The sequence below is a fragment of the Microcebus murinus genome, chromosome 4 (genome assembly GCF_040939455.1).
Source record: "Microcebus murinus isolate Inina chromosome 4, M.murinus_Inina_mat1.0, whole genome shotgun sequence".
Lineage (NCBI taxonomy): Eukaryota > Metazoa > Chordata > Mammalia > Primates > Cheirogaleidae > Microcebus > Microcebus murinus.
In genome coordinates, this window is record NC_134107.1 from 95,586,743 (window position 1) to 95,614,673 (window position 27,931).

The window sequence follows — 27,931 nt, forward strand, 5'->3', positions numbered from 1 at the left end:
AATTCCATCATATGCATATACCACATTTTGCTTATCAATTCCCTTAGTGATGGAAAGTTGCTTCCAACTTCTTGCTATCCAAACTATACACAGATAAACATCCTTATATGTAACGCCTTGAGGATTTGTGCAGGTTTCCCTGAAGGATATAACGAGGAGTGGAACTGCTGTCATGTATGTATGTATTTAATGTATTAGTTTTCTGTTGCAGTATAACAACTACCCTAAATGCAAATTATCCACCCTAAATGTCTTAGCAGTTTAAAACAATAACAACTCACAGAATGAGAGATAATATTTGCAAATAACTTATCTGGTAAGGAACTTGTAACCAAGACATATAAAGAACTCTTTATATAAGAGTGTGTATATATATATATGAGAAAGATATATATATATATATGAGACAAATAACCCAAATGAAAAATAGGCAAAGGATTTGAATAAACATTTCTCTAAAACATATATAAAGATGATCAACATCATTAGCCATTGGGAAAATGCAAATCAAAACCATAATGAGGCCGGGTGAGGTGGCCCACGCCTGTAATCCTAGCACTATAGGAGGCCAAGGCGGGCGGATTGCTGGAGGTCAGAAGTTTGAAACCAGCCTGAGCAAGAGGGAGACCCTGTCTCTACTATAAATAGAAAGAAATTAATTGGCCAACTAATATATATAGAAAAAATTAGCCGGGCATGGTGGCGCATGGCTATAGTCCCAGCTACTTGGGAGGCTGAGGCAGGAGGATCGCTTGAGCCCAGGAGATTGAGGTTGCTATGAGCGAGGCTGACGCCACAGCACTCACTCTAGCCTGGGCAACAAAGTGAGACTCTGTCTCAAAAAAAAAAAAAAAAAAAAAAACCATAATGAAATATACCACCTCACACCCACTAGAATGGCTAAAATCAAAAAGACAGTAAGAAGTGTTAGCAAGGATGTGGAGAAAATACATTTCTTTGAAAGAAATTTGGCAGTTCCTCAAAAAGTTAAACATGGAGTTACATATGACTCAGCAAGTCCACTTCTAGGTATTAATATATATCCAAGAAAAATGAAAGCATACATACCACACAAAACCTTATCCACGAATTGTTTACAGCAGCATTATTCACAGTAGCCAAAAAGTAGAAACAACTCAAATACCCATCAAACGATGCATGGATAAATAAAATGTGGTATATCCACACAAGGGAATATTATTCAGCTATAAAAAAGAATGAAGTACTAATACATGTTACAACATGGATAAACCTTGAAAACATTATCCGAAGCTAAAGAAGCCAAACACAAAAGGCCACAATGCTGTCTGATGGTCCCGTTCACATATCATATGAAAGTCCAAAATAGGCAAATCTACAGAGACAAAAAGTGATCCATGGTTGCCTAAGGCTGGGGGAGCTGGGGAAAAGGGAGGGGAGGGTGACTGCTAATGGGTACAAGGTCTCTTATATCCACAAGGTGATGAAAATGTTTTAAAATTAATTGTGGTGATAGTTATACAACTCTATGATATACTAAAAAACACTGAATCATATACTTTAAATGGGCAAATTATGTAATACATAAATTATCTCAATAAAGCGATTTTTAAAAACATATTATACTTCTATTATCTCATAGCTTCTTTGGGTCAAGGACTTGGAGCTGGGTGTTCTGGCTCAGGATCTCTCATAAATCCATAGTCAAGCTGTCGATCAGGGCTGCAGAAACCTGAAGGCTTAAAGAGAGCTGGAGGATCCACTTCCAAGGTGGTTCACTCACAGGGTTGGCAACTTGAGTGTTCTCATGACATAGAAGCTGGCTTTCTCTAGAGCAAGGATCCAAGATAGTACAAGGCAGATGCTTCAGTATCTTTTATGACATAGCTACAGAAGTCACACGCTTCCAGTACATCCTATTGGTTACACAGGTCAGCCATATTCATTGTGGGAGGGGACTACACAAGGGCTTAAATACCAGAGAGCAGAGATTATTGGGGGCCATCTTGGAAGCTGGCTACCACACTTAATGATAATGATGACAATGATAATAATAATAGCTAGTAATTTTATGACACTTTGTGCCTGACATTGTTCTAAGCTTACAATAAACCTATGAGGTGGCCAGGCGCAGTGGCTCACACCTGTAATTCTAGCATTCTGGGAGACTAAGGTGGGAGGATCTCTTGACGTCAGGAGTTCAAGACCAGCCTGAGCAAGAGCGAGAGCCCATCTCTATAAAAAACAGAAAAAACATAGCTGGGTGTGGCACACACCTACAGGTGGCACACACCTGTAGTCTTAGCTACACAGGAGGCTGAAGTAAGAGGACTGCTTGAGCCCAGGAGTCTGAGGTTGCATTGAGCTATGATGATGCCACTGCACTCTAGCCAAGGAGACAGAGTAAGACTGTCTCAAAAAAAAAAAAAAAAAACACCTATGAGGTTGATACTATTATCTCCATTTCACAGATGAAGAAACTAAGGCACAGAGAAGTGGCTTACCAAAGACACACAGCTAGCAAATAACAGTGCTGGGATTCAAATTCAAGCAGTATAGCTCTAGAGCCACACTCTGAAAAATTATGCAATATTGTATCCTAGATATTACTTAATTTCAATAAGTTTCATCCATTTGTTCTCCAGAATAGATGCACCAGATGAAATTTTCCATGAGTCTTGCTTGATTCCCTATGAAAGTGCAGGTTCTTGCTTATTTGCCAAACTAATAGATGTAAAGTAGAAGCTCAGTGTTTTAATTTGCATTTCTCTAACTACTAGTGAAGTAAATACATTTAGTAGCCATTTTGGTCTTCTCTTTTGATTTTACCTACTCAAATCCTTCACATATTTTTATTTGATGTTGTCTTTTTCTTCCTGATTTGCAGGAGCTCTTTCTATATTCAAACCCTTATATATGTAATCCCTTGTCAGTTTTAGACATTGCAAATATTTCCCCCTAATCTATACCCACCACCTTTAGCTTTGACTATGAGATGCTTCGCTGAATCTTTTCTTTTTTTTAGTTTCAGGATATTATGAGGGTACAAACATTTTGGTTACATTGTATGTCTTTGCCTCATCCAAGCGAGGGTTAGAGGCATGCCCTTCCCCTCTACAATGCTCACCGTGTCCATTAGTTATGAGTTTACCACCCCAACCCTCTAATCCCTGGAGAATATTACTACTGTGGAGCACCATATGAAGTAGTCAAAACTATCTATGGATTGTGCTTTGCGATCTTATTTAAGAAATCTATCTTCACTCCAAGGTCACAAAGACGTTCATCATTTGTTCCTACTAGCTTTATCATGTTACCTTTCATTTTAGGTCTTTAATTGCTTTGGGGTTTGTTTTTGTTTTATATAGTATGAGGATCCAACTTTATTTCTGTCCATTTAAGCCAATTTTTCTGAGCACTATTTTCCATCTCCCTCACTAATTTGTGACCCCACCTTTATCACACATCACAGCTCCAAATATCTGTGTTTCTATTCCTGAGTCTGGTTTAGTGATAATTCTTTTTTTTTTTTTTTATCTTTAGGAAAGATAATTCTTGTTTTATCAGAGGAAGGAGAAAGTTTTTGTTCACACTGCATTCTAAATTAATGAAAAATCCAACTATCACTCCCCAAGATCCCCAAGGATTCAATATAAGCTTGTATTCTTCCCCAAAACAGAATACCCAGTTGAGAATATAATTTTAAAAAAATAAATGTATGTTTATTTAAAAATGAAAAAGAAAACCCCCAATTAAGAAGAAACCCTGGGATACTGAGAAACCAATGCTTCCTCTGAAAGCCAGCAATAACCAGTGTTGTCATACCTGAGCGGTACAGGTACCTCAGTCCAAAGATCAGGTCTTGCATATTCTTCTGTGGCCAAAACTGGCATTCAACAAGTTGCTGGTTTGTGTGGGCACTCACTGTTAGCACAGACAACTGATATATCTGGATGTCTTGTTGTGTCCTTTGCCCACTAACACAACCCATAGCCATCCCCACAGCCTCAGAAAAGTTACATATCTTCAACACTCCATTTGTAGGCAAGTTCCTCCACTGCCTTCTTGCTGGCAAGTCTGGCAAAGCGCTTTTGTTCAAAACCATTGGATCTGTAACCAAAAGAGATACATTATTCAGACAGAACCTTGAACTGGACATTTATTTTAAAAGAAAGAGAACAGTTCACAATATAATGAGTAGTGAGGAACATAAGGCAGCTATATGAAAATATTTAAGGCATAAGCAACAGAACCAACAGGACAAAATATATAATTTATCTTTTTCTTAGTCCTTGTGCAAAGGCTTCTCCCATTCTTCAAAAACTATTTCAAATCTTTACCACTCTCTAAAGACCCAGCTCACTCTCAGCTGATGTCCACATCTTATACTTTATCCATTCATTAAAGGAACATTTATTGAATTCTCATTATATACTAGGCACAGTGGTAGGTACTATATGAAAATGAGAATGACAGAGCAAATTAGTTGGGGAGATAGACATTTAAACAAATAATTAAAATAAGAGCATAAACTATAGTAGAACTATGTCTGGGCTATAATGGAAACAGAATGGGGACCTTACTCAGCTTGGGGGAAGCATGGTAAAATGGGTACTGAGGGATGGGTAAGACAGGCCTCATGTTTACCGGAGGGCTGGGGTTGGGGAGGGCCAGAAGGGTCTGGAGGTAACTTCAGAACAGATCACAATGTGAGCAACAAGAGCAGAGGCACAGAAATAAGAAGTAGCCTGGCACGTACAGGGAACCAAAGGCAAACTGGTATGGCTAGTGCCTGAAGCATGACAAAGGGAGTAACCACAAGTCAAAGCTGGAAAGGCAGGCAAAGGCCAAATCATAATGAGCTTTGTAGGCCATGGTAAAGAGCTTGGATTTCATCCAGAAAGCATGGGTTTAGAGCAGGAGCATAAACTGCATTTCGAAAGATCACTCTGGAGATCTGAGGCAGGAAAATCACTGCAATTGTCCAGGCAACAGATGATGAAGGCAATGACAAAGAGGGACAATAGAGAAAAGACACAGGAGACAAAATTAGTAGGACTCCATGATTGATTAGGTACATAAGGACAAAGAAGAAGGAGGTAAGTTTGCCTCACAGGTTAATAATTTGAGTGACTAGATGAATGAGGCTAACCAAGACAGAGAGCACAAGAGTAGGAGCAGGCTTAGAGTGGTGGAAGCTGGTGAGTTCAGTTCTCAATACACTGAATAGAGAAATTCAACACACAGCTAAATACACCAGACCAACTTGAAAATACAGACTTGAAAATCATGTACATACAGGTGGTGGCTGAAAATACGACTAGGTAATATTCGGCCAGAGTGAGAACGCTAAGGATTATGGGTGGAGCCCTGAGAAACATTTAAGGAATGCACAGAGGAAGAGATGCTCACAAAGGTGGCCAAGAAGAAACGATAAAAGAACCAGTAGGGTGTTATGGAAGCTGATACAGGGGTGAGTTTCGAGGAAGTAGTAAATGGACCTTAAATCCCTTCCAATTACTATGCATTCTTACAGTCTTATCTAAATTTATCACAGTCTTATCTAAACCTCTTGAAAGAACCTGTATCCACTATCCCTGTTTCCTCATTTTTCATTCACTCCTCAACATATTAGAACCTGGCTTTTGTTGGACAATGCCAAAAAGTAGCTCTTTTTCAGGTCATCAATGGCATTCCTTGTTGCCAAATCCAATGAGTGTTCCTTCCTTCTCCTCAAATCAGTCAAAGGTCCCACCACTTTATCCCCTAACCATTTCCCTACTTCCTCTTATCTCACTATCCTTACTACCACTGTCTGAAGGTCACGGTTCAGATCTTCGTCACCTTTAACCTGAGCTACTGCAACACCTTTGTATCTACTCTCTCTACTTCCAAATTTATGCCTTTCAAATCCTTCACATTACTGCCATAATGATTTGTCTATCTCAAATGTAGATCTGTTTTTAATCCTTCAATGGCTCCCTTTGCCTCTAAGGTGAAGACCAAGCTCCTCAGAAAGTCTACCAAGGTGTGACCAGGGCCCTGCCAACCTTTGCTGTACACCTCATACAAGTCCACTTCACACTTTGTGCTATCCAGCAACAGCAAACTGCTTATTCCCATCCCCTTCCCACTCCCCCATAACACCATATCCTTATGACTGTGCACATATAGGACACTCTTCCTTTAACACACTTCCTTTTTATCGTGGGTGGTTACTGACATCTAGGAAGCATTCCCTCACCACATCCTCCTAAGGCTGAATTTACTCCTCCTTTGTGCTCCCAGAATGCCTTGAAAATCCTCTATAGCATCACTAACCAAGTATTAGGTTGGTGTAAAGGTAATTGTGGTTTTAGCATTGCTGAAATTTGCTGTTTGATATTGGAATACCTTCTTAAATGTGGTTATGCTATACAACATTTTAATGTGCATTTCTCACTTTATGCTCTTTTGCTAATGACTTATTACTTGCTGTTTATTTTATATTTATTTTAGACTATGGAAATGCTTTTTTAGACAAAAAGCAAATTCGAGAGATTTTCTTATATGAGTTCGTAAAGCAGCAGAGACGACTTGCAACATTAACAATGCAATAGGCACAGGAACTGCTAACAAACATATAGTGCAGTGGTGGTTCAAGAAGTTTTGCAAAGGAGATGAGAGCCTTGAAGATAAGTATAGTGGCTGGCCATCGGAAGTTGACAATAACCAATTGAGACCAATCAGAGGAAGCTGGTCCTCTTACAACTACAGGAGAAGTTGCCAAAGAATTCAATGTCGACCATTCTATGGTTGTTTCACATTTGAAGCAAACTGGAAAGTGAAAAAGCTCAATAAATGGTTGCCTCATGAGCTGACTGAAAATAAAAAAAAATCATCATTTTGAAGTGTCATCTTCTCTTCTTCTACGCAAAAACAATGAACCATTTCTCAATTGGACTGTGACGTGGATTTCATATGACAATCAGCAACAACCAGCTCAGTGGTTGGACTGATAAGAAACTCCAAAGCACTTCCCAAAGCCAAACTTGTACCAAAAAAAGGTTAGGGTCACTGTTTGGTGGTCTGCTGCTAGTCTGACTCACTACGGCCCTCTGAATCCTGGAAAGACCATTACATTTGAGAAGTATGCTCAGCAAATTGATGAGATGCACTGAAAACTGCAACATCTGTAGCCGGCACTGGTCAACAGAAAGGGCCTAAATCTTCTCCATAACAACGCCCAACCCAGTCACACAACCAACGCTTCAAAAGTTGAACAAATTGGGCTACAAAGTTTTGCCTCATCTGCCATATTCACCTGACCTCTCGCCAACCGACTACCACTTCTTTAAGCATCTCGACAACTTTTTGCAGGGAAAATGCTCCACAACCAGCAGGATGAAGAAAATGCTTTCCAAGAGTTCGCTGAATCTCGAAGCACATATTTTTACACTACAAGAATAATAAACAAACTTATTTCTCATTGGCAAAATTGTGTTGACTGCAATGGTTCCTATTTTGATTAATAAAGATGTGTTTGAGCCTACTTATAACGATTTAAAATTCGTGGTCCAAAACCTCAATTACTTTTGCACTAACCTAAGAGCACTGAAATTATTTGTCTGTCTTCTCCAGATAGCAAGTGAACTCCTAGGCTCAGGGACTGTCTCACACTAATTGTGGAATCGCTGGTACCCAATACATAATTACTTAAAGTTATAACATGTATGCTAAGGCCTTCCCTAAGGGATAAGAGATAAGTGATGTGATAGAGGGAAGAAGGAAAGCTTATTATAAACAGCAACATTTCCAACCTTGGAGACATGAATGGTATCCCAGAGCACCAAGAAACCACCATTTTTTGCCCTGGGGAATAAGTATTTAATACTTATGAGAATGAACACTAAGATGATAATGCATATAAAAGAGATATGAATAACAAACCAAATCCTAAGCAGAATCAAAAAATAAATTGCAAGAAAATTCACAGTGGAGAGAGCTTTGGACTAGAGAATCAGGAACCCAGGGTTCTAATTCCAGTTTTATCAGGTGAGCTGCATGACTCTAGGCAAACTGCTTATTTATTGGACTTCAGCCTCTCTTAAATAATGGGGGTTAGATCAATTGATCTAATGGGTTTTTCTGATTGTAACATACTATAGATCTGTTCTGGAAATATTCCCAAAAAGAGACACGACTATTAATAGAAAAGGTGATGAAAGAATAAATAACAGAAAGAAAGCAAGGATGACAAAGGAAAATAAAAGCAGAAATCTAGGATAAAACAAGAAAAAGAAGTGGAGAAAAGCAACTGGGAAAGATGACAAATTAAAGAGCAGTAAAACACTAGGTCAAGGAGAGTTCTAAGTTTTGGGTGCTCCCCGCTAGCCAAAAAAAAACCAAAAAGACTCAGTGTAGCAGGGAACATCTGTAGGTTGTGGCTATAAAAATACCTACTTCTGGCTATATGGCAAATTAGTATTCTGAAAAATTCTTCTACTACCAAAGAGCCCATATACATTGAGCTGCAAACCAAAGAAGTAAACTAGCCTGAAACCACAGCCACACTAAGGACATGTGCCAATATGTGGAACAAGTGTTCTGGATTTTGATGGCACCCTGAGGGACAGAAGACAATGCCGTAGGCCCAGCAGGTGGATTCCAGTCATGGATCAATAACAAGAGCAGACTAACATACTCTCAAGTAGTAACTATAAAAGACCCGAACAAGATTAGAAATGCAAGTATTTGAAAGTATTTGAAGGCATGGGAGAGCGACCAAAAGCAGGCATAAACTGGATGGGTATCTATGTGTGAAAAGAGATTTGAGTCTTTTGCCAGAGGACTACTTCCCAATCTGCACAGCTCAGGAAAGCAGAAAGCCACAGGCTTACTGGCGTAAAGTGTCAGGGCAAAGTAGACAGAGCAACTAGAAAATTAGGGGAGAAATCTTGGAAGGGAGGGAATTGGGATGAATGAACCCCAAAATCTACAACAAACTCCACTTAAATCCTTGGCTAACTGTTGAACTATGCATGTGCAGAGAAAACCACATCAGGCTCAAAGAAAAAGTAGCAGCTAGAAACAGAAGGAACTGAGCAGAGATTTTAGATGCTATCTACTTCAAAGGAGACAGTGTCTGGAGTTCAAACACAGCGATGTTAACTATCTGTCAGAATAAAAGCCAACATACTTAAGAGAAATACAGTATAAGAGAATCTAAAGTCTCTACAATATATCATTCATAATGTCTACTAATGAAAAAATGACCATACTTGTAAATAAACAGGAAAATATGATACATATTCAAGTAAAAGCTGTCAATAGATGTCAATCTTTGGGGAACCAATGATGCAATTAGAAGATAGGACTTCAAAATACCAATTATACATTATAGATATTCTCAAGAGAGAGGGAAATGTCTCATAATAAATAAACAGATGGAAAATCTCAGCAGAGAAATATAAGCTATTGAATGGAAATTTTAGAGTTGAAAAACAATCAACCAGCTGAAACAAAAAATCCACAATTAACAGTAATTGACAGAAAAAACAAAAAAAAAAAACCAACCCAGGATACAGGTGATCTAAACACTATTAACCATATTGACCCGACTGACATTTGTAAAACACTACCCCAAATAACTCGAGAATATACATTCTCTCCTAGTACAAATAGGACATTCACAAGGTAGACCAGATACTGGGCCATAAAACACATCTTAATAAATATTAAAAGATCAGAATATTATAGAGTATATTCTCTGACCATAAGGGAATTAAATCAGAAGTCAACAGCAGTAAGACACCTAGAAAAGTCTAGATATTTGGAATAAACAACGCACTCCTAAATAACCCATGGATCAAAGAATAAATCAAAAGGAGAATTAGAAAATTTTTTGAACAAAATCCAACATACATTCATGAAAAACAACTCTCAGCCAACTAGAAATAGAAGGGAACTTTCTCAACCTGATAACGCTACAGTACACAACTGGTCTATGGCCTGTTAGGAACAGGGCTGCATCACCACCTGAACTCCCACCCCCCAACACCCCACCCATGGAAAAATTATCTTCCATGAAACTTAGGAACCTGTCACACAGCAGGAGGTGAGCGGCTGGCGAGCTAGCTTCACTTGTATTTACAGCCACTCGCTGGCATCACTGCCTAGCTCCATACCCACCCCATCTGTAGAAACACATTTAATGGTAAATGACTAAATGTTTTCCTTCTAAGATTAGGAACAAGGCAAAGATGTCTGCTCTTACTACTTCTATTCAACATCTGTACTGGAAGTCCTAGCTGATGCAACAGGGCAAGAAAAAGAAATAAAAGGCACCCAGACTGGAAAGGAAGATGTATACCTGCCTATATTTTAGCAAATCAATATTTTACAAATGACCAATGCATGGTGTTGTAAAATCATGCATGGGTAAAAGAGCCACTCAGAGTACAAAAAGATCAATGGGTTTTAATATAACAGTATGAAAAGTTCTTTGATCTGATTTCAGATACCACGTTTAACCTTTAAGAAACTAGCACTTGCTGAATTTTTATGTAATGTCAAAAAATATAAGAGCCTTCCTTTTCTAACTACCTATGTGTGAGGCTAAATTTTCTTCCTATACATCAGCTGAACAACACATCACAACAGACAAATGCAGAATCAAGCTGTCTACTATCAAGCCAGACATCAGTGAGATTTGCAAAAATGTAAATCAATGCCATTCTTTTATTTTTTCATTTGGAAAACATAGTTATTTTTCATAAAAACATATGGTAACTATGTTAATATGAAATGCCTTTATTATTTTAGAATGAATTAATACATACTTTTTAAACATCTCAGTGTTGATTTCTAAGATGGTAAATATCAATAGATATCATCCACACAAAGAAAAGCTTTTTGAGGCCAGGCATGGTGGCTCATACTTGTAATCCTAGCACTCTGGAAGGCCGAGGCAGGAGAATCACTCAAGGTCAGGAGTTCAAACCAGCCTGAGCAAGAGCGAGATCCCATCTCTACTTAAAAAAATAGAAAGAAATTACCTGGACAACTAAAAAAAAAATACACACACACACACACACACACATATACCAAAAAAAAAAAAAAAAAATCAGCCGGGCATGGTGCTGTATGCCTATAGTCCCAGCTATTCGGGAGGCTGAGGCAGGAGGATCACTTGAGCCCAGAAGTTTGAGGTTGCTGTGAGCTAGGCTGACGCCATGGCACTCTAGCCTGGGCAACAGAGTAAAACTCTTGTCTCCCCCCCCAAAAAAAAAAAAAAGCTTTGTGGGGTTCTCAATAATTTTTAAGAGTATAAAAGAGTTCTGAGATTAAAAAGTTTGATTATCACTGTGCTAGATATTAGAAAATGTCCTTTAGTAGACAAAAGAAGATGGGGTCTAAAATGTACGCAGAGGGACTGAATTTGGATAGGAGCAAATATAGTTCATTCATCATAACATACAGGAATTTAGAGTATGTGGGTACAGATGCTGGTAGATGGACAGATGCTAGCAGGTGACAGGGATCTGTGAGACCTTACAAGTGACTCAAAGACACAACATAAAGGAGCTTCAGACCACAACTCATCACTCATCCTCTTCAAATCTAAGAAAATAACATTAACAGTGACCAATGTTTAAAACAAAGATGTCCAATCTGAACCACCTAAGTAGTTTGTCCAGAGCTTTAAGAAGTATTTTGAAAAAGAAACAGAAGGAGGAGTGTTCCAAGCATGGAAAATAGGATCCATGGACCTCACAAATAGAAGCAAGCTAAGTGCATATTTTTCACCTTGTGATTAGAACACAGAATGAGGAAGAGTGTAGAATGATTTAAGAATGGTTAGAGAAGATTAAAGTCTGGTAGAAAAGAAAACAGAAATGTAGGGAATACTCAGGCTTACCTGTCCACTCCATCCCAGCGATATCCAGGCCAGATATTAAATCTGTTGGGAGGAGGTGCTGGTCCACTGTAGCGAGGTCTCACTAACGAGAGCAAGAAAAAAGAAGTTATTATGTACATAATTTAATTCAGAACTGATGGCAATGGGGAAAACATTTCTATACAGAAAAATTGAGTTGAATCTAACTCACAGACAAATAAAATGAATTTAAAAGTTTATGAGAAAGGCTTCTTTGCACAAAGCTATTATCAGCACCCTAATGATTCTCCCTCTTCATATAAGTCACTTCCAGCTCTGATGAATCCCAAAAGTCCCACCTTTCTTATTCTTGTTCTCCTTGGCCTTATTCTTCTTGATGAAGTTGGCCATGGGGTCTCCCTCTCTTTCTTGTTCTCTTAACATCCGATCCAGATCTTCGTCATCAATATAGCGGGCCAGAGGCTTTTGCATCTCCTTCATCGCATCCTCTACATTTTGTTGCTGTTGCCGGCTCTGGGCAAGCCTGGGCAAAAAAGAACCAAGAGTGTTTGCTATCCTGTTTGGCATTTCCACACCTACACTGAGATGGACCACACTGCTAAATTTGGAGAACCTCCTCTTTCTAGTAGCCTAGGCCAAATATTAAACAGGGTAAAATTCCTAGAACACCCACTGGCAGTGTGGGATACACCAGTACACTAGGAAGGAGATTCAACAACAAATTTCCCATTCCTGGTAACAGCTTTGAAGGCAGAACAATGAACTAATGATCAGAAAAGCAAAGAAATTATTTGTTCCAGTCACTGCCATTTTGTTTTCCCTTTCAGTGGTTCCCTTACCCTTTTCCCCACTGGGCATACAGTTCATCTCTCTCTGAGTCCTTCTCTGCTTTCCTCCTTTGCTCTAAACGCTCCAGTTTCAAATTCCTCTTACGACCAGACTTATCTCGAAATACAGTTTCCGCATATTGGAATTCAGCTGCAAAAGGAAATTACACTTTTTAAGATAAATATCAGGTATCAAAATAAGAAACAATATTCTAACAAATAAAATCAATCTTTTAGGCTTCTGATGCTAGATATCAGAACTTTTGCAGCCAGATCACAAGTTCCTACCAACATCTAGGTGCATACTGGCACTAGGCCTGAGAGATGACATTTTTCAAGAAGGAAAGAATGACTTAGACCTATTAAGAAGTTAGGCCGGGCGCGGTGGCTCACGCCTGTAATCCTAGCACTTTGGGAGGCCGAGGCGGGCGGATTGCTCAAGGTCAGGAGTTCGAAACCAGCCTGAGCGAGACCCCGTCTCTACCAAAAAATAGAAACAAATTAATTGACCAACTAAAAATATATATAGAAAAAATTAGCCGGGCATGGTGGCGCATGCCTGTAGTCCCAGCTACTCGGGAGGCTGAGGCAGTAGGATCGCTGAGCCCCAGAGATTGAGGTTGCTGTGAGCCAGGCTGACGCCATGGCACTCACTCTAGCCTGGGCAACAAAGTGAGACTCTGTCTCAAAAAAAAAAAAAAAAGAAGTTAAAATAATGTAAAGCCAGAACTAAAATCTGATAGCAATCAAAAGTTTAAATTATCAGGTACAATAAGCTACATTAAAAAGAAATAAAAGCCTACATAGCCTAGATTGGTCTCTGAACTTTCTATTTTTACCTTCAAGTGTCACAGTTTCTTGGTCCCGTTTCTTGAGCTCCTGCTGCTCTCGCTGTATGTCAGTTAACACCAACCCAGTCTTAGCCCCAGAATACATATGTGCAGCCTATTCAATGGAAACATTAATGAGACAATGCAGCAGTAGGTTCCATGGGTATATAGTTAGTTGCATTTTTGTCTGATGACCAGCAATAACCAAACCAAAAACTCTAACTTTATAGTCTCATTATTTACCACAGGATTCACAAAATATAAAAGAAAATCTAATTTCATGGAAAATTTAATAGTACCATAAGTTTAAGAGTAAGCAGAAACACACACCAACAATATGTCAAAAGGATGGCTAAGCATTTGTATTTCTGACTTTTCAGTACACAAACTGCACACATGAAGACTCACTCTCAGGTCATCTGATCAAAAGCCAGTATCAAGCTCTAAGAGACCTGCACTGATAAAATATTCCATTTAAAGTATAAACTCAAGCAAACCTAAGATACTTAAAGTGTGGATATATTTCAGGATAACAACAGAATATATAACCAAATGAAAATTTTTTACTAATATCCACTTTGTACCAAGATAGCAAACCAACTCACAAATGGAGTACACGGTATATCCTGATATCCTTGAGCAACTAAATTTGATTAATCTTAAGTTGTCCATGGACTAAACAGATACATAAAAATGTCAAGGGTTCCAGTTGAAAGAGACCTCACTTTGTTCCCCCAAAGAGAGAAATCTCATTTCCTGGGTTAGAACAGGCTACTGGTCTACCTTGCCAGAACCAGTCTTCTCAGAGTCGTCTACAGAGAAGACGTACCTGAAAAGTCTGCCTTGGAGAGTAAAATGCACACCAAGCCTCCATCATTCTCTTTCTTAACAAATTCACAAATGAGATACCTTTACTACTGCTAGTGTTCTTTATAACTCAGGGTTCGTGTGGATTTTTTTAATGGCTAATTCATCGAGCTTTATCATAGATTTAAAACAAAACATTGACTTCCCAGAAAATACAATTTCTAAAATTAGTTTTTATATTTTAAGTATTTCTCTTTAAGTTCTGGATACAGACACCTGTAGTCCAATTTATAATAATAAATCACTAACACTAAATGCTTACTTTAATTCTCACAATAACCTTATGAAGTAGGTACTACTATTACTCACATTTTACAAACAAAGAAGCTGAGTTTTAGAGATATTAAGTATCTTGCCCAAATCTCACAGATAAAATTAAGAGGCAGAAATAGGATTTAAATATGTAATCCATTTAACACAAGACTTGTGCTCCAAAGTCCACTCTGCAAACTACAGCCTCAGTTTATTTATAAGAAAATAGGAAGTTTTTCTAGATCTATTAAACTGAGATTTGCAGAACTATAAGGTTATAGAGACAGAAGCTACTTGAGAAATCTGGTATTTATAAGTCCATCTGGGCTGGGTTACAGCCAACTCTGCCTTCAGAGAGAAGGAAATAGTTCCAAAGGTTCTTTTAACTAAGATTTACTACATTTCCAAGAGCTATGTCCTTCTCCTCTGGCTTGATTCTTTGGGACTTGTACAAAAGCTACAAGAGAAGAGCCACTATAAAAGAAGAATATGACTTCTGAAAATCCTTACCTTCTTTCCAGGAGGCTGACTCCTTCGAGGTGGAGACAGGTCAGAATCAGAAGATTTGGTCCTCTGTTTCCTCCTTGGTGGAGAGAGGTCAGAATCAGAGCTCCGGTGTCTAGGCCTATTCCGTGGAGGTGACAGATCTGAATCAGAAGTCTGATGCCCTGGACTTTGTTTATGCCGCGGAGGAGAAAGATCTGAATCAGAGGCTTTCTGGCCATCACCTGGGTAGGAAAAATCCAATGTGTGACTCTGTTGTCTCCTAGGTGAAGAACTTTTATGAAATTTTCTATAGCTAGAAGAAGAGCCTAGAAATTAAAGAATAACTTCTCTAATCCCCTTGGAAAAATCTAAAAAAAAGACTTTACCAAGCTAGTACACAGTATTTATTTAGTCTTTCTGTGAAGAACTATCATTAACCTAAAGACAAACATGGATGACATGGGAACAGAGCAAAGTCAAGGACAACTTTTCTGACCAAAAGGTAGAATATGGGGTTCTATTCCCAAGGGACTAGTGACTATGACCAGTATGTGAGATCTCAACACACTATCAACTATATCCTACCCCGACAATGGGCAAAACAACTTGTGGTGTGGCAAAAGTCAGAAATTCCTAGAACATAACCTGATGTTCTCAGACTAAAGAATAACAAAGCATTTTAATTTACAAATTAAAATAGTATCTAGGAACAAAAGATAAAGTAAAAAAATCTCACCACACAGGTCTAAGTTCTAGATGCACGTGTGTATAAGCATCACAAATCACCTCCCAAAGAGCAGTATATATCAACAGTCTTAAAAACATCCACACCTTCTGACCCAGGAAATCAACTTCCTAGTTTTCTAGGAAGCCTATCTAGAAGTAACTCAATTTCCAGGAAATCTATCTAGAAGTAGATAAAGAAATAACCTAAAATAGTGACAATAGTATATAAGGATGTCCATCACAGAACTATAAAAGCAAAAACTTAGAAATAACCAAAAACATGCAACATTAGGGAAATAGTTAAGTTTACTACATAATGGACCACCATTAACAATTATATTAACATAGAGTTGTTTTATGGCATGAGGAAGATTATGTTAAGTAAAAAGAACAGGCAACATTACACATACAATATGTATGTTCTGCATAGCCAAGGCTCAATCACATAAAAAATGCCTACCAAAAAAACTAAAAGGACACTGGCTACAACACTGATTGCCTCTGCAAATCTGTGTCACATTTTTTCTGCTTCTTTATATATTTCTGTACATTCTGAAGCTTCTGCAAGAAACACGTTGTACTTTTACATGAGATGGGAAGAGTAAATAAAAGGATATATACTAACTTACCTCCTTGCCACTGTAATTTTTAATATTACTGAGTCCAGCCTCTCACTTTTCAAAACTTTTCCAAAGAAACTCTATTCTCACACCTAATAAAGCAAGTAAGGTCCAAAAGAAAGCTCCCAGGGAATATGTCCCTCTCACGGATAGTCATATGCTCACCTTTAGAATCAAGCTGCTTCTTATCTCCAAAATGGGACTTTGCTTGCTTTTTTCGTGGAGGAGAGTGGTCCCAGTCACACTCATGTTTGCTGTTCTTTGGCAGTGGCCTCTTCTGATGTGCAAAAGGCTTGCTAGAGGCTCTTTCTGGGGCTTTACTACTTTTCATTCTGGGCAGTGAATGAGTGACATCAGGAGACAAATCAGGGGAGTCATGACGGGCCCTCCTGAGTTGCCAAGTGTCTGAGGAGTCAAGAGTCCTCCTAGGTTGAGATGTGTCAGGGGAGCTGTGGCGGGCCCTTCTAGGGGAAGAAATATCTAAGGAATTGTGATGGGCTCTCCTAAGAGGAGATGGATCTGGTGAATCACGATGAACTCTCCTAGGAGATACAGCTATAGAATTACGATGAGGCTTCCTGGTAGGAGAAGGATCTGGAGAATCATGACGGGCCCTCCCGGGAGGAGATGGATCTGGGGTATCATGGCGGGTCCTCCTGGGAAAAGAGGGATCCGGGGTATCGTGACGGGCCCTCCTGGGAGGAGACGGATCCGGGGTATCGTGACGGGCCCTCCTGGGAGGAGAGGGATCCGGGGTATCATGACGGGTCTTCCTGGGAGGAGAGGGATCCGGGGTATCGTGACGGGCCCTCCTGGGAGGAGATGGATCCGGGGTATCATGACGGGTCCTCCTGGGAGGAAACGGATCCGGGGTATCATGACGGGCCCTCCTGGGAGGAGACAGATCCCGGGTATCATGACGGGCCCTCCTGGGAGGAGACGAATCCCGGGTATCGTGACGGGCCCTCCTAGGAGAGGGATCCCAGGTATCGTGACGGGCCCTCCTGGGAGGAGACGGATCCGGGGTATCGTGACGGGCCCTCCTGGGAGGAGATGGATCCGGGGTATCGTGACGGGCCCTCCTAGGAGAGGGATCCCAGGTATCGTGACGGGCCCTCCTGGGAGGAGACGGATCCGGGGTATCGTGACGGGCCCTCCTGGGAGGAGATGGATCCGGGGTATCGTGACGAGCTCTCCTGGGAGGAGACGGATCCGGGGTATCGTGACGGGCCCTCCTGGGAGGAGACCGATCCGGGGTATCGTGATGGGCCCTCCTGGGAGGAGACGGATCCGGGGTATCGTGACGGGCCCTCCTGGGAGGAGACGGATCCGGGGTATCGTGACGGGCCCTCCTGGGAGGAGACGGATTTGGGGTATCATGATGAAAATGCCTATGTGAGGACAGATCTTCATTGTGGCCTAAACACAAATAGCAAAGAGTTAGATTCTCATAAATGCTCTGTCCACCCCTCACACCCAAATTTTCAGAAGATGTCCCAGCAGTACACATCTGAGAACTACCCAGAAAGGCTAAAAGGTCTGCACAGCTCTCTTGCTTAGGGACAGCAAACAAGAACTGATGAATATCTTAAGAACAACCCCTCTTATTTGCCTACCAACTAGTAAGTCTGCAAAGCATTTTAAATACATTTTTTATATTATACCCTTTAAGATAAGCAGGGAAGGTACCCTTGTTTTACATCATGAAAACAGAGGCTTTGAGGGGCTGAGTGATTCCTTACCTAAGGTCACAGCTACTTAGAAGAAGAGACAGATTAGAACCCAAGTCTTTCAACTCCCAATCCAATATTCTTTCTAAAACCTCATTTGTGCAGTTCCCAGTCAGTGGCTCCTACTAATATTTAGCCTAGATAATTTATAGTTTGTACTCATTCTTCTTTCAAAAGGCAAGCTAACTAAATCTGTGCACATCAAAATGAAATGTTGGTAACTATTTATATTTAATCCATGTCATTGTGTTCCTTGTTAGAGGGGAAACACACATCACACAAAAAAAGATCAAGCATTTACTGATGACCTACTATGTGCAAAAGCTTTATACAGATTATCTCATTTAATTCTCACAAGTCTAGCAGACAAACATTGTTATCTCCATTATAAAGATAAGGAAACTGATGCTCAGAAAGTTTAATTTGCCAAAGTCATACTGCTAATAAGTGGTGAAGGAGTAAATCCACCCTACAGATAGAAGTACTGATGTCTGTGGAGGACCCAACAGCAAACCTAATCCATGAGGTTGATAAATCCCATGACATTTCTAAAAAGTAAGTAAGGGTCAGAGATTAGTGAGAATATTTCCTATAACATATTGGAATGAGGCAGTGAGAATGAAGCAGAAGAAAAAAGATTGTGTGTGTTAGAGAGAGAGACTTGAGAGAGAGAGAGAGTGAGAGAGAGAGAGAGATGGGGGAGAGGGGGTAGGGAGACTTCCTAGAGAGAGAGAAAGAGAGACAATTCTTAGACATACAGATATGGAGACTAGAAGATTCTCTTTGGAAAAAGAATTATGGAAAAGGAAAACATCAAAAGAAGACAGAATAATGGCCAGGAAACATATTTAAAAAATGCTCAACATCTCTAATAATTAGGGAAATGCAAATCAAAACCACAATGAGATATCACCTAACTCCAGTGACAATGGTCTTTATCAAAAAGTCCCAAAACAACAAATGCTAGCATAGATGTAGAGAGATAGGAACACTCTTACACTGCTGGTGGGATTGCAAATTAGTACAACTGCTGCGGAAAATAATTTGGAGATACCTCAAAGAGCTAAAAATAGAAATATCATTTGATCCAGCAATCCCACTACTAGGCATCTACCCAAAGGAAAAAAAGATATTCTATAATAAAGACATTCTACCCTCGAATGTTTATGGCAGCACTATTCACAATTGCAAAAAGATGTGGAAACAACCCAAGTGCTCATCAATACATGAGTGGATTAATGAAATGTGGTATATGTATACTATGGACTGCTACTCAGCTACAAAAAACAATGGTGATCTAGCATCTCTTATACTATCCTAGACAGAGCTTGAGCCCATCCTTTGATGTGAGATATCACAAGAATGGAAAAACAAGCACCACATGTATTCGTCATCAAGTTGGTACTAACTAATCAACACTAAGGTGCTCGCATGGTAGTAATATTCATTGGGTGTCAGTCAGATGGGGGTGGGTATGGGTGGGTAAACCCACAACAAATGAAGACAGAGCATACTATATGGGGGAAGGGCACGCCTCTGGCCCTGGATTGGGTGAGACAAAGGCATTACTTGTAACCAAAATGTTTGTACCTCCATAATATTCTAAAATAAATAAATAAGGAAAGGGAAACACAACTAGAGGATAAGGCAGAAAATAATGGAGAAGACTGAAAAGAATTCTGAAAAAGTAATCCTGAAAATAAAGTTTTCATTCATAAAGCTAGACAATAATGTACTGAAAATTAACTGAGGCAATGGTTATTACTAATCTATAGCTGTCAGTTTTGTTACATATTTTTTTCTAGTAAGAATTGGAGGATAATTAACCTAATGGCACAAACTATTACAACAGAGACAAATCCTATTTAGGAGCAAATTCTTTCATCCTCCATGTGTAAAAAAGGAACAAGCATGACAGGGTAACCTAGAGCTACACAGCTAACAAGAAGGAAGATCCAGCCAAGCACAGTGGCTCATGCCTGTAATCCCAGCACTTTAGGAGGCCAAGACAGGAAGATTACTTGAGGCCAGGAGTCCGAGACCAGCCTGGGCTACACAGCAAGATCCATCTCTATAAAAAATTTTAAAAAATCAGCAAGGCATGGTGGTGTCCACCTGTAGTCCCAGCTACTTAGGAGGCTGAGACAGGAAGACTGCTTGAGCCGAGGAGCTCAAGGTTACAGTGGGCTATGATCACACCACTGTACTCCAGCCTGGGTGACAGAGGGAGACCCTGTCTCTAAAAAAGAAAAAGGGAAAAAAAAAAAAGAAGATCCTTGTTTATGAAAGAATAAATAAAGGGGGTGAAAAAACAGCATGCTTTCTGGCCATGGAGAGCCTGAATGGACTGCTGGAACCAGGACTGTGACTCACTGGTCTATGTCCCTTAGCAAGTAGACCTACCTACCAAGTTACTGAAAAAGGGGAATGACTGATAAGCCTCAAGTGATGATTTACCAAAGAGCAGTAGGCTACAAGAATTAAATGCCTACTAGCAATTCAACAAGTATTTATTTAAGGTACCTCCTTGTGCTAGCTAGGTGGGGGAAATACGGCAAATAAGACTAGTCTCTGCTCAAACAGTTGTGACAAACAAATACCTTTTATCCAATTCTCAATGGTTCAATCGTTTTTTTGAAAGGAGAGAATAAAATTATTAGCCTAGGAAGAGTCTAAAGTGGACAAGTAGAGGACAATGCACTGTAAAATACTAATATTTAAGGGAAGAACAGAGAAATTTGCTAACACAAATAAAAAAGACAAAAAACATTGGTCCTTGACCTATATAGTAGTCACTTCATTCTGAAGGATAAGAAGTAGCTAAAGTCTCCAAATTCTGTTCTTCTGTTTCTTGTAAACTCCTCCCAAAGTCTTGCCTATATACTAAGTGCTCTCCAATTCTGCGTCAGAGAGGAGTAGGTGCAGAAAGGCCTCCAAATGCATCTCTGACCTCAGTAATTCTAATACCAAAACATAAGAAAAAGAGAGCTACCTGGTCTCTAAGTTCCTTACTAGCTCTGAAGAGGTCCAGAATTCTTTTTCCCCACTCTATTTTTCAGGCTCAATGGCACACTAAAACAAACTACGCATTCCTCTAAAAGAAAAGTATACAGAAGGAAAAAAGGCCTCCTCTATTACCAGGAAATTTAGATTTATCTATTGATGGAACTCACCTCCCAGAAGCTTCCATTTAGCACTGGAACGAAAGGCCTCCATCTGTTTTACCTCTTCCGGCCGCTCATCCACAAACTCGGCCACCTGTAGGAGTAAGGACTTCCTATGTTGAGGAAATCCACAGGATCCAGTCAAGGAGCACTGTTATCTCAAGAACCTGAAGCTATGACCATTTCTATTCCTAACGGTGCACACATACACAAACCAGTCATGAAGAAACATGTAATGGTCCTCAGTTATGTTTGCTCCATAAACATTTGATTGTCACTGTACTGATTTAATCGTAGATCCTTCTCTAATTAATTTCCCTCTAAAGGTTAATTTCTTTCATTACAAACCTTTCTATTAACCTTCTAGGAACACAACTGCCACATGTAAGCTAAAACCTAAATTCCATTTACACTTTTATTTTTACATTGAATGAAAACATAGCCTGCCTCCAGTTGTGTCTATCGTTAATCAAGGATTTTGGGATCCTATGAAAGAAACCTTTTTTATTATAGGTAGTCACAATGATAGGTTTTCTTGAATCCAACCAAAGGAAACCACTAACATGTACATAGAATCACAGCATCTTTAAGGATAAAACCACACTTCATATTCTCTAAACTCCCAAACAAATAGGAATCTTCTCTGAGGTACCCCTGATAAATGATCACTCACCCAATCCCTCCCTGAAAGGGAACTCATTATCATACAAAGCAGTCCATTGCATTTTTTGAAAAGTATTAGAAAAGTATTATAACAATCTTATTGAACCAATATTTACCTTCCTATAATTTCTTTGCATTGATCCTAGTTCTGATCTCTGATGCAACTGAGCTCATTTCCACACCACAGACTTTGAAAGATGGCTGGCATAATAAACTCTAGTTACATAGTAGCAACTATGCGCAAGGCACTGTGTTTTGTTCTTTTTTCATATTATCTAACTCAATCCTCACAATAACCCTGCAAAGAAAGACTCCAGACCATTGAACTATGACTCAAAGAAGTTAATTAACTTTCTCAATGCCACAAGCTAGCAAATGGCAGAAATGAAATTAAAATCCAGGTCATAATTTCCCTCTACTTCTCCCAAAAATCCTACCCCCATTCCTCATATAACCTAGTTTTGAGATTTCTCACCAGGCTTTCAGGCAAGATAAACTGAGATCTAAACCCCTAGCTCTGCCACTTAGCATTTGTGTAACCTTTGGCAAATTATTCTAAGTCTCAGTTTCTTCATTTGTAAAAGCAGGATTCAAAGGATTGCTATAAGGATTGAATGAAATAATTCACACAAGCTTAGCAGTGCTTAGTACGTGGTAAATGCTCAATAAATTTTATCTCTAGTTATTCTTGTGCTGTCACTGCTATCATAATCATAATTATTTTGCCATTATTATTGGTGGCGGTGGTAATCTTGCAGTAACAAAAATTAATTCAAAATTCAAGATCTGTTTAACCAGTGCAGAAAGCAGTGGGGCTAAAGCCTCCTTTGTTTAGGTTTTGGGCCACCATAAAAGCAAAAGACAATATTATAAAGGAAAACTACAAAAAAATTAAAACTTTTTTTTTTTTTTGAGACAGAGTCTAACTCTGTTGTCTGGGCTAGAGTGCCGTGGCATCAGCCTAGCTCATGGCAACCTCCAACTCCTAGGCTCAAGGGCTCCTCCTTCCTCAGCCTCCCAAGTAGCTGGAACTACAGGTGCACCACTACCACACCTGGCTAATTTTTTCTATTTTTAGGAGAGATGGGGTCTCACTCTTGCTCAGGCCAATATATACCAAATAAATCAAATAAATTTGGTATTGTATAAATATCAAATAAATCAAATCCAGTTTTCTAAAAAAATGGACAAAGAAACAGGAAATTCACAAAATATAAATGCCAATAAATACATGAAAAAATATTCATTTCAATAGTGTTCAAAGAAACTTGCTCACCTGCCAAACTGGCATAAGTTTGTTGTTGCTTTTGTTTTGTTAATAATGCTTAATATTGATGAAGTGGGCAACCTGGCATTCTCACCACCTCTATTGGAAGTGTAAATTGGTAGCACTTTTTAGAAAGCAGTATGGGAATATAACTTAGAAGGACCATATCCTCTATCTATTAATTTCATGGAAATAAAGAAATAAATAGATTCCTATAATGATTTATGCACAATCACTTATGATATTTTAAAACTGGAAACAATCTATGTGCCCAATAATAGGACAGGTTAAATAAATATATATTGAACTAATATGTAACCATTAAAAATCATATCCTCAAAAACTATTTGAAGGTCTTACTAAAGCATTCACCAACTATTAAGTGAAAGAACAGGCTGCAAAACCACATGTACATTATGACCCTAATTATGTTCAAAAACTAAATAAAATACAAGTATATATAATCTATAAAGAGAAAAAAACTGAAGAGATATGATCCAAATGTTAGCAGCTGTTACCTCTGAAAGGGTCACAGTATAAGTAGCTATTATACGCTTTTTAAAACTTTAAACTTTCTCATAATTCCCAAATATTCTATCACAAACATATATTTCTTTTATAAAATAAAAAAAATTGTTAATATTAAGTTTGAGTGATTTGTTCTGACAAACTGGCTCCTAAGATCTCTATTATTTTCCTTCTAATTACTAGCAAACCATCTTTTAAATAATCTATTTTAGAATTTTAATGAGAATTAATATTAAATAAGATATTTACATCTTTCACAACATCTCCCAATAGAATACAAAGTGTGCTACCTTCCCTATGCTCTAATGATACTTGGTATATATGTGAAATACATCTCCAACATTTATTGCATTGTTGAAATTCAATGTTTCATTCCAGGTTATAACCTCTAAAATACAGACACTATGTTTTATTCATCTATATAGCTCTAATACTTAGGCAAAAGTATATAATTTGAAAGCTTAGTTAAATCAATGAATAAAGGAGTAAATAAAAAGTTCCCTAAATTAGGCCGGGCGCGGTGGCTCACACCTGTAATCCTAGCACTTTGGGAGGCCGAGGCGGGCGGATTGCTCAAGGTCAGGAGTTCGAAACCAGCCTGAGCGAGACCCCGTCTCTACCAAAAATAGAAATAAATTAATTGACCAACTAAAAATATATATAGAAAAAATTAGCCGGGCATGGTGGCGCATGCCTGTAGTCCCAGCTACTCAGGAGGCTGAAGCAGTAGGATCGCTGAGCCCCGGAGATTGAGGTTGCTGTGAGCCAGGCTGACGCCACGGCACTCACTCTAGCCTGGGCAACAAAGTGAGACTCTGTCTCAAAAAAAAAAAAAAAGTTCCCTAAATTGAACCTGAATATGGCTTTTATGGTAGCTTCCAACAAACTGAACTATAGCTAATTGAATCATGGCTCTATGACTGATATTGAGGATTCCTACCTCTCTCTGTGATAAGTTCCCATTTCTAGGTTGATGGGGACCTCCATAAACAGAGAAGTCAGTGTATACACATCATCAAAGAACACTACTTTAAACAGCTCTTTGAAAACTGTCAATACTTTTCTGCCCTCAATTGCCACCCTACAAATCTACCCTACACTGGGAGGAGAGACTGAGAAGACTGCTTCATTTCAAAACCCTAACAGCCCCAAAGATACCTACCACAGGCAAATCTCCATCATCTTCCTCCTCCTCCTTTTCTGGTTTACTGGTAGAGATAGATGTCCAGCTCACATCATCATCCACAATCCGCATCCTAAATGGGAACAACACAAAGATCAGATAGAAACAGCCATTCTGGGATACCATCCTAAGAACACTTATGTATTGGTTTTAGGATAAAGCTCAAAATACTAAAAGATCCTACATGGTGCAGTCTTTGCCTACATGGCCAACTTCATCTTGTACAGCTGCCCCCTCAGTCGACTACTTCACAGGACACCCTTCGGTGCCTAGAAATGAGCCAAATTCCTTCCCACATCAGTTTTCATTTACACAGCCCCTTCCTGTGGCCTGACCTATTCTTCTCATTCTTTAAGCCCTACCATAAATATAACTTCCTTGGGCATACCTTTTTTGACTGCTTCCCCCCATTCTCTCACCACCCCACACCCACCCAAGTCTAAGAACCCTTGTTACACACTCTTGGAATACTTTTATTGCATTTATCATAAAGGAATAAATTAATTAGTTGTATAATCAATTGTTTAAATCCTGTATCCCCATTAAACTATAAGCCCCACAAGAACAGGGATGATGTACTTTTTCTTCACAGAGGCATCCTCAATACTCTGCAGTAACTGGCATACAAAGTATTCAATAAATGTTTGTTACATGGATGAACTATAGCTGAGCCCAAATAATAACAATGACTGCCCAAGATATGAACAGTTATTCAAAAAGCAAGGGAAGCAAGGGACACTTAATGTAACATCTCTAATCATAACTACCATTTAATATAAACAGTATTATTCAGCATTACTCTCATTTGAAAGATAAGAAAACTGAAGCTCAGAGAGATGAACTATCTTGCCCAAGGGCACACATCCTATAATGTGGCATGGGTAGGATTAAAACTCTGATCAGTGTTGCTCCTATGTTCAAGCTATTGTCACCACATGGCAAGCCTCCAAAGGACTCTCTCCAGTCACAGAGGCAGAAAAACAGAAGGCCAGAACCAAACCAGAAAGAAAACAGACTAGCTCTTTAGAACGATGTGACTTCACTGGGTATCTTAGTGTCCTGGGGCTGCTACAAAGCAACACAAACGGGGTGGCTGAAAACAACAGAAATTTAGCAGGGCACTGAGGCTCATGCCTATACTCCCAGCACTTAGGAAGGCCGAGGGGAGAGATATCATGTAAGGCCAGGAGTTCCAGACCAGCCTGGGCAACATAGTGAGACCTTGTCTCTACAAAACTACAAAAAAAAATTCAAAAATTAGCTAGGCATGGTGGCATGTGCCTGTAGTTATAGCTACTTAGGAGGCTGAGGCAGGAGCCACTTGAGCCCAGGAGTTGGCGGCTACAATGAGCTATGATGGCACCACTACACTCCAGCCGGGGGACAGAGCGAGATCCTGTCTAAAACACAACAGAAATTCTCTCCCAGTTCTGGAAGCTAGAGGTCTGATATCAAGGTGTCTGCAAGGCCATACTCCCTGGAAAATCTCTAGGGAAGAATCTTTCCTTACCTCTTCCAGCTTCTAGTAGCCCCGGGTGTACCTTGGCTTTTGGCAGCATAAATTCAGTCCAAACTCAGCATACAGCTAGCTACACATGCTCATTTTCCCTCTGTTACTGTCTGTGTGTCCAAATTTCCCTCTCCTTAAAAAGACATTGGATTTGGCACCCACCTTACTCAAGTACGATCTCATCTTAATTGATTACCACTCCAAAGACCCTATTTCCAAATAATGTCACATTCTGGCTGAGGTTCTGGCTGAGTGGAAAAACTTTGAGGAGGAGGCACTATTCAATCCAGTACACTGGGCCATAAAGTTTTCCCATTTGAAAAAATGGAGATAATAAGAATACCTACTTCATGGTAGTGTTGTGAGGCTTAAATAAATTTACATATGTTTAAAGTTCTTATAATGATGTCTGGCAAGAACTGTATAAATGACAAGAACTGTGTAAATGTTAGTTGTTCTTGTTAGTAGTACTATTATTAAGAATCACAGGACGTGATCAAAGGTCTCTGATTCAGGACTAGAGTCTTTAGGACTTAGGGACTCCCACAGGCAGGTTCTGGGCCCTAAAAATCCAAGCACAGAGAGAGGCTTTGATCAGCCCCATCATTCTCTACAGGAAAAGTCGGAAGGCTACAAAGGCGGGAAAAGAGTAAAGAAAGTTACAGCCTGGCTTTAATACGTGGAAGCTACTGCACGTTGGCGCGAGGTGTAAGCGGGGCAGCAGCAGCAAGTCGGGGCTTGAAGCGGTGCGAGCGAGGCCTTGGGCTAAGGCAGGGGCGGCGGAGCAGTCAGAGGGAGGCCGGCGGGCCAAGAGAGAAGGAAGGGCCGGGCAGCGGAGGGCGGAGTCGGCAAGGGCGAGGGTGGCGAGCCGCCCCAGGCCCGCCCCCCGCCAGTACCAACTCACCCCTTGCCACCGGCCCCGCCAGGCTTCGGCCGCTTTTTACGACGCTTGCGACTGGACTCAGAGCCCCCGTCGACGCCGGCATCCGCCCCGGACAAGTAACGCTTCAGATACTCGGCCTTGGAGAGCGGCGGAGCTGCCGCCATGGCAGCGGCGGAGGCGGGGAGACGGCTCGGCGCTGGGGACAAAATTCTGGAACGCGAAGTGGACGGCAGCTGCCTGAGGAGGTGGAGCCGGAACCGGAAGTGGCGCGTGTACTTCGACCCGCCCTGAACGATGAGGCCCGGCGAACCGCTTGCAGGCTGAGGAACGTGTGCACCTCCGGGGCCGATTCCACATCCCTACTACGACGCAACCACGTTTATTCTTTCCGTCCATCCATCCATTCGTCCAGCAAACTGCAGCAAGCGCTGTTCTAGCCAAGAGGCTACGACCAGACCCAAACAAGATGCCGGCCCAGCAGCTTCGGAAGCGCGGGAGTGTAGATAAGAACGCAGGCTGTGGGCCGGGCGTGGTGGCT

The 27,931-nt window shown here is 40.1% G+C and overlaps 1 protein-coding gene across 2 annotated transcripts; it reads right to left on the reverse strand.

Moving 5' to 3' along the window:
* Positions 1-3,676: 3,676 nt before the first annotated feature.
* Positions 3,677-27,600, reverse strand: BUD13 (BUD13 spliceosome associated protein). Of its 2 annotated transcripts, none has more exons than XM_012773694.3 (10): positions 27,415-27,600; positions 24,980-25,073; positions 21,369-21,453; positions 16,631-17,884; positions 15,144-15,361; positions 13,524-13,629; positions 12,697-12,835; positions 12,196-12,380; positions 11,879-11,960; positions 3,677-4,089 (listed from the first exon to the last, which is right to left on the reverse strand). In XM_012773694.3, exons 1-10 carry the CDS (start codon positions 27,555-27,557, stop codon positions 3,996-3,998), a joined length of 2,400 nt encoding a protein of 799 aa, XP_012629148.2. In that variant the 5' UTR covers positions 27,558-27,600; the 3' UTR covers positions 3,677-3,995. The 2 variants fall into 2 exon arrangements, with proteins under 2 accessions (XP_012629148.2, XP_012629149.2); XM_012773695.3 differs by having other exon boundaries at positions 21,369-21,472; positions 27,415-27,553.
* Positions 27,601-27,931: the final 331 nt, after the last annotated feature.

What these genes read in the sequence shown, in the direction of transcription:
- BUD13 (XM_012773694.3), bottom strand. Translation starts at nt 27,557, where the DNA reads ATGGCGGCAGCTCCGCCGCTCTCCAAGGCCGAGTATCTGAAGCGTTAC. An exon ending in TAAATGGAAGCTTCTGGGAG is followed by an intron (nt 17,885 to 21,368) that starts GTGAGTTCCATC and finishes ATTTGTGTTTAG; the next exon opens with GCCACAATGAAGATCTGTCC. An exon ending in CGCTGGGATGGAGTGGACAG is followed by an intron (nt 4,090 to 11,878) that starts GTAAGCCTGAGT and finishes TTTTGGTTACAG; the next exon opens with ATCCAATGGTTTTGAACAAA.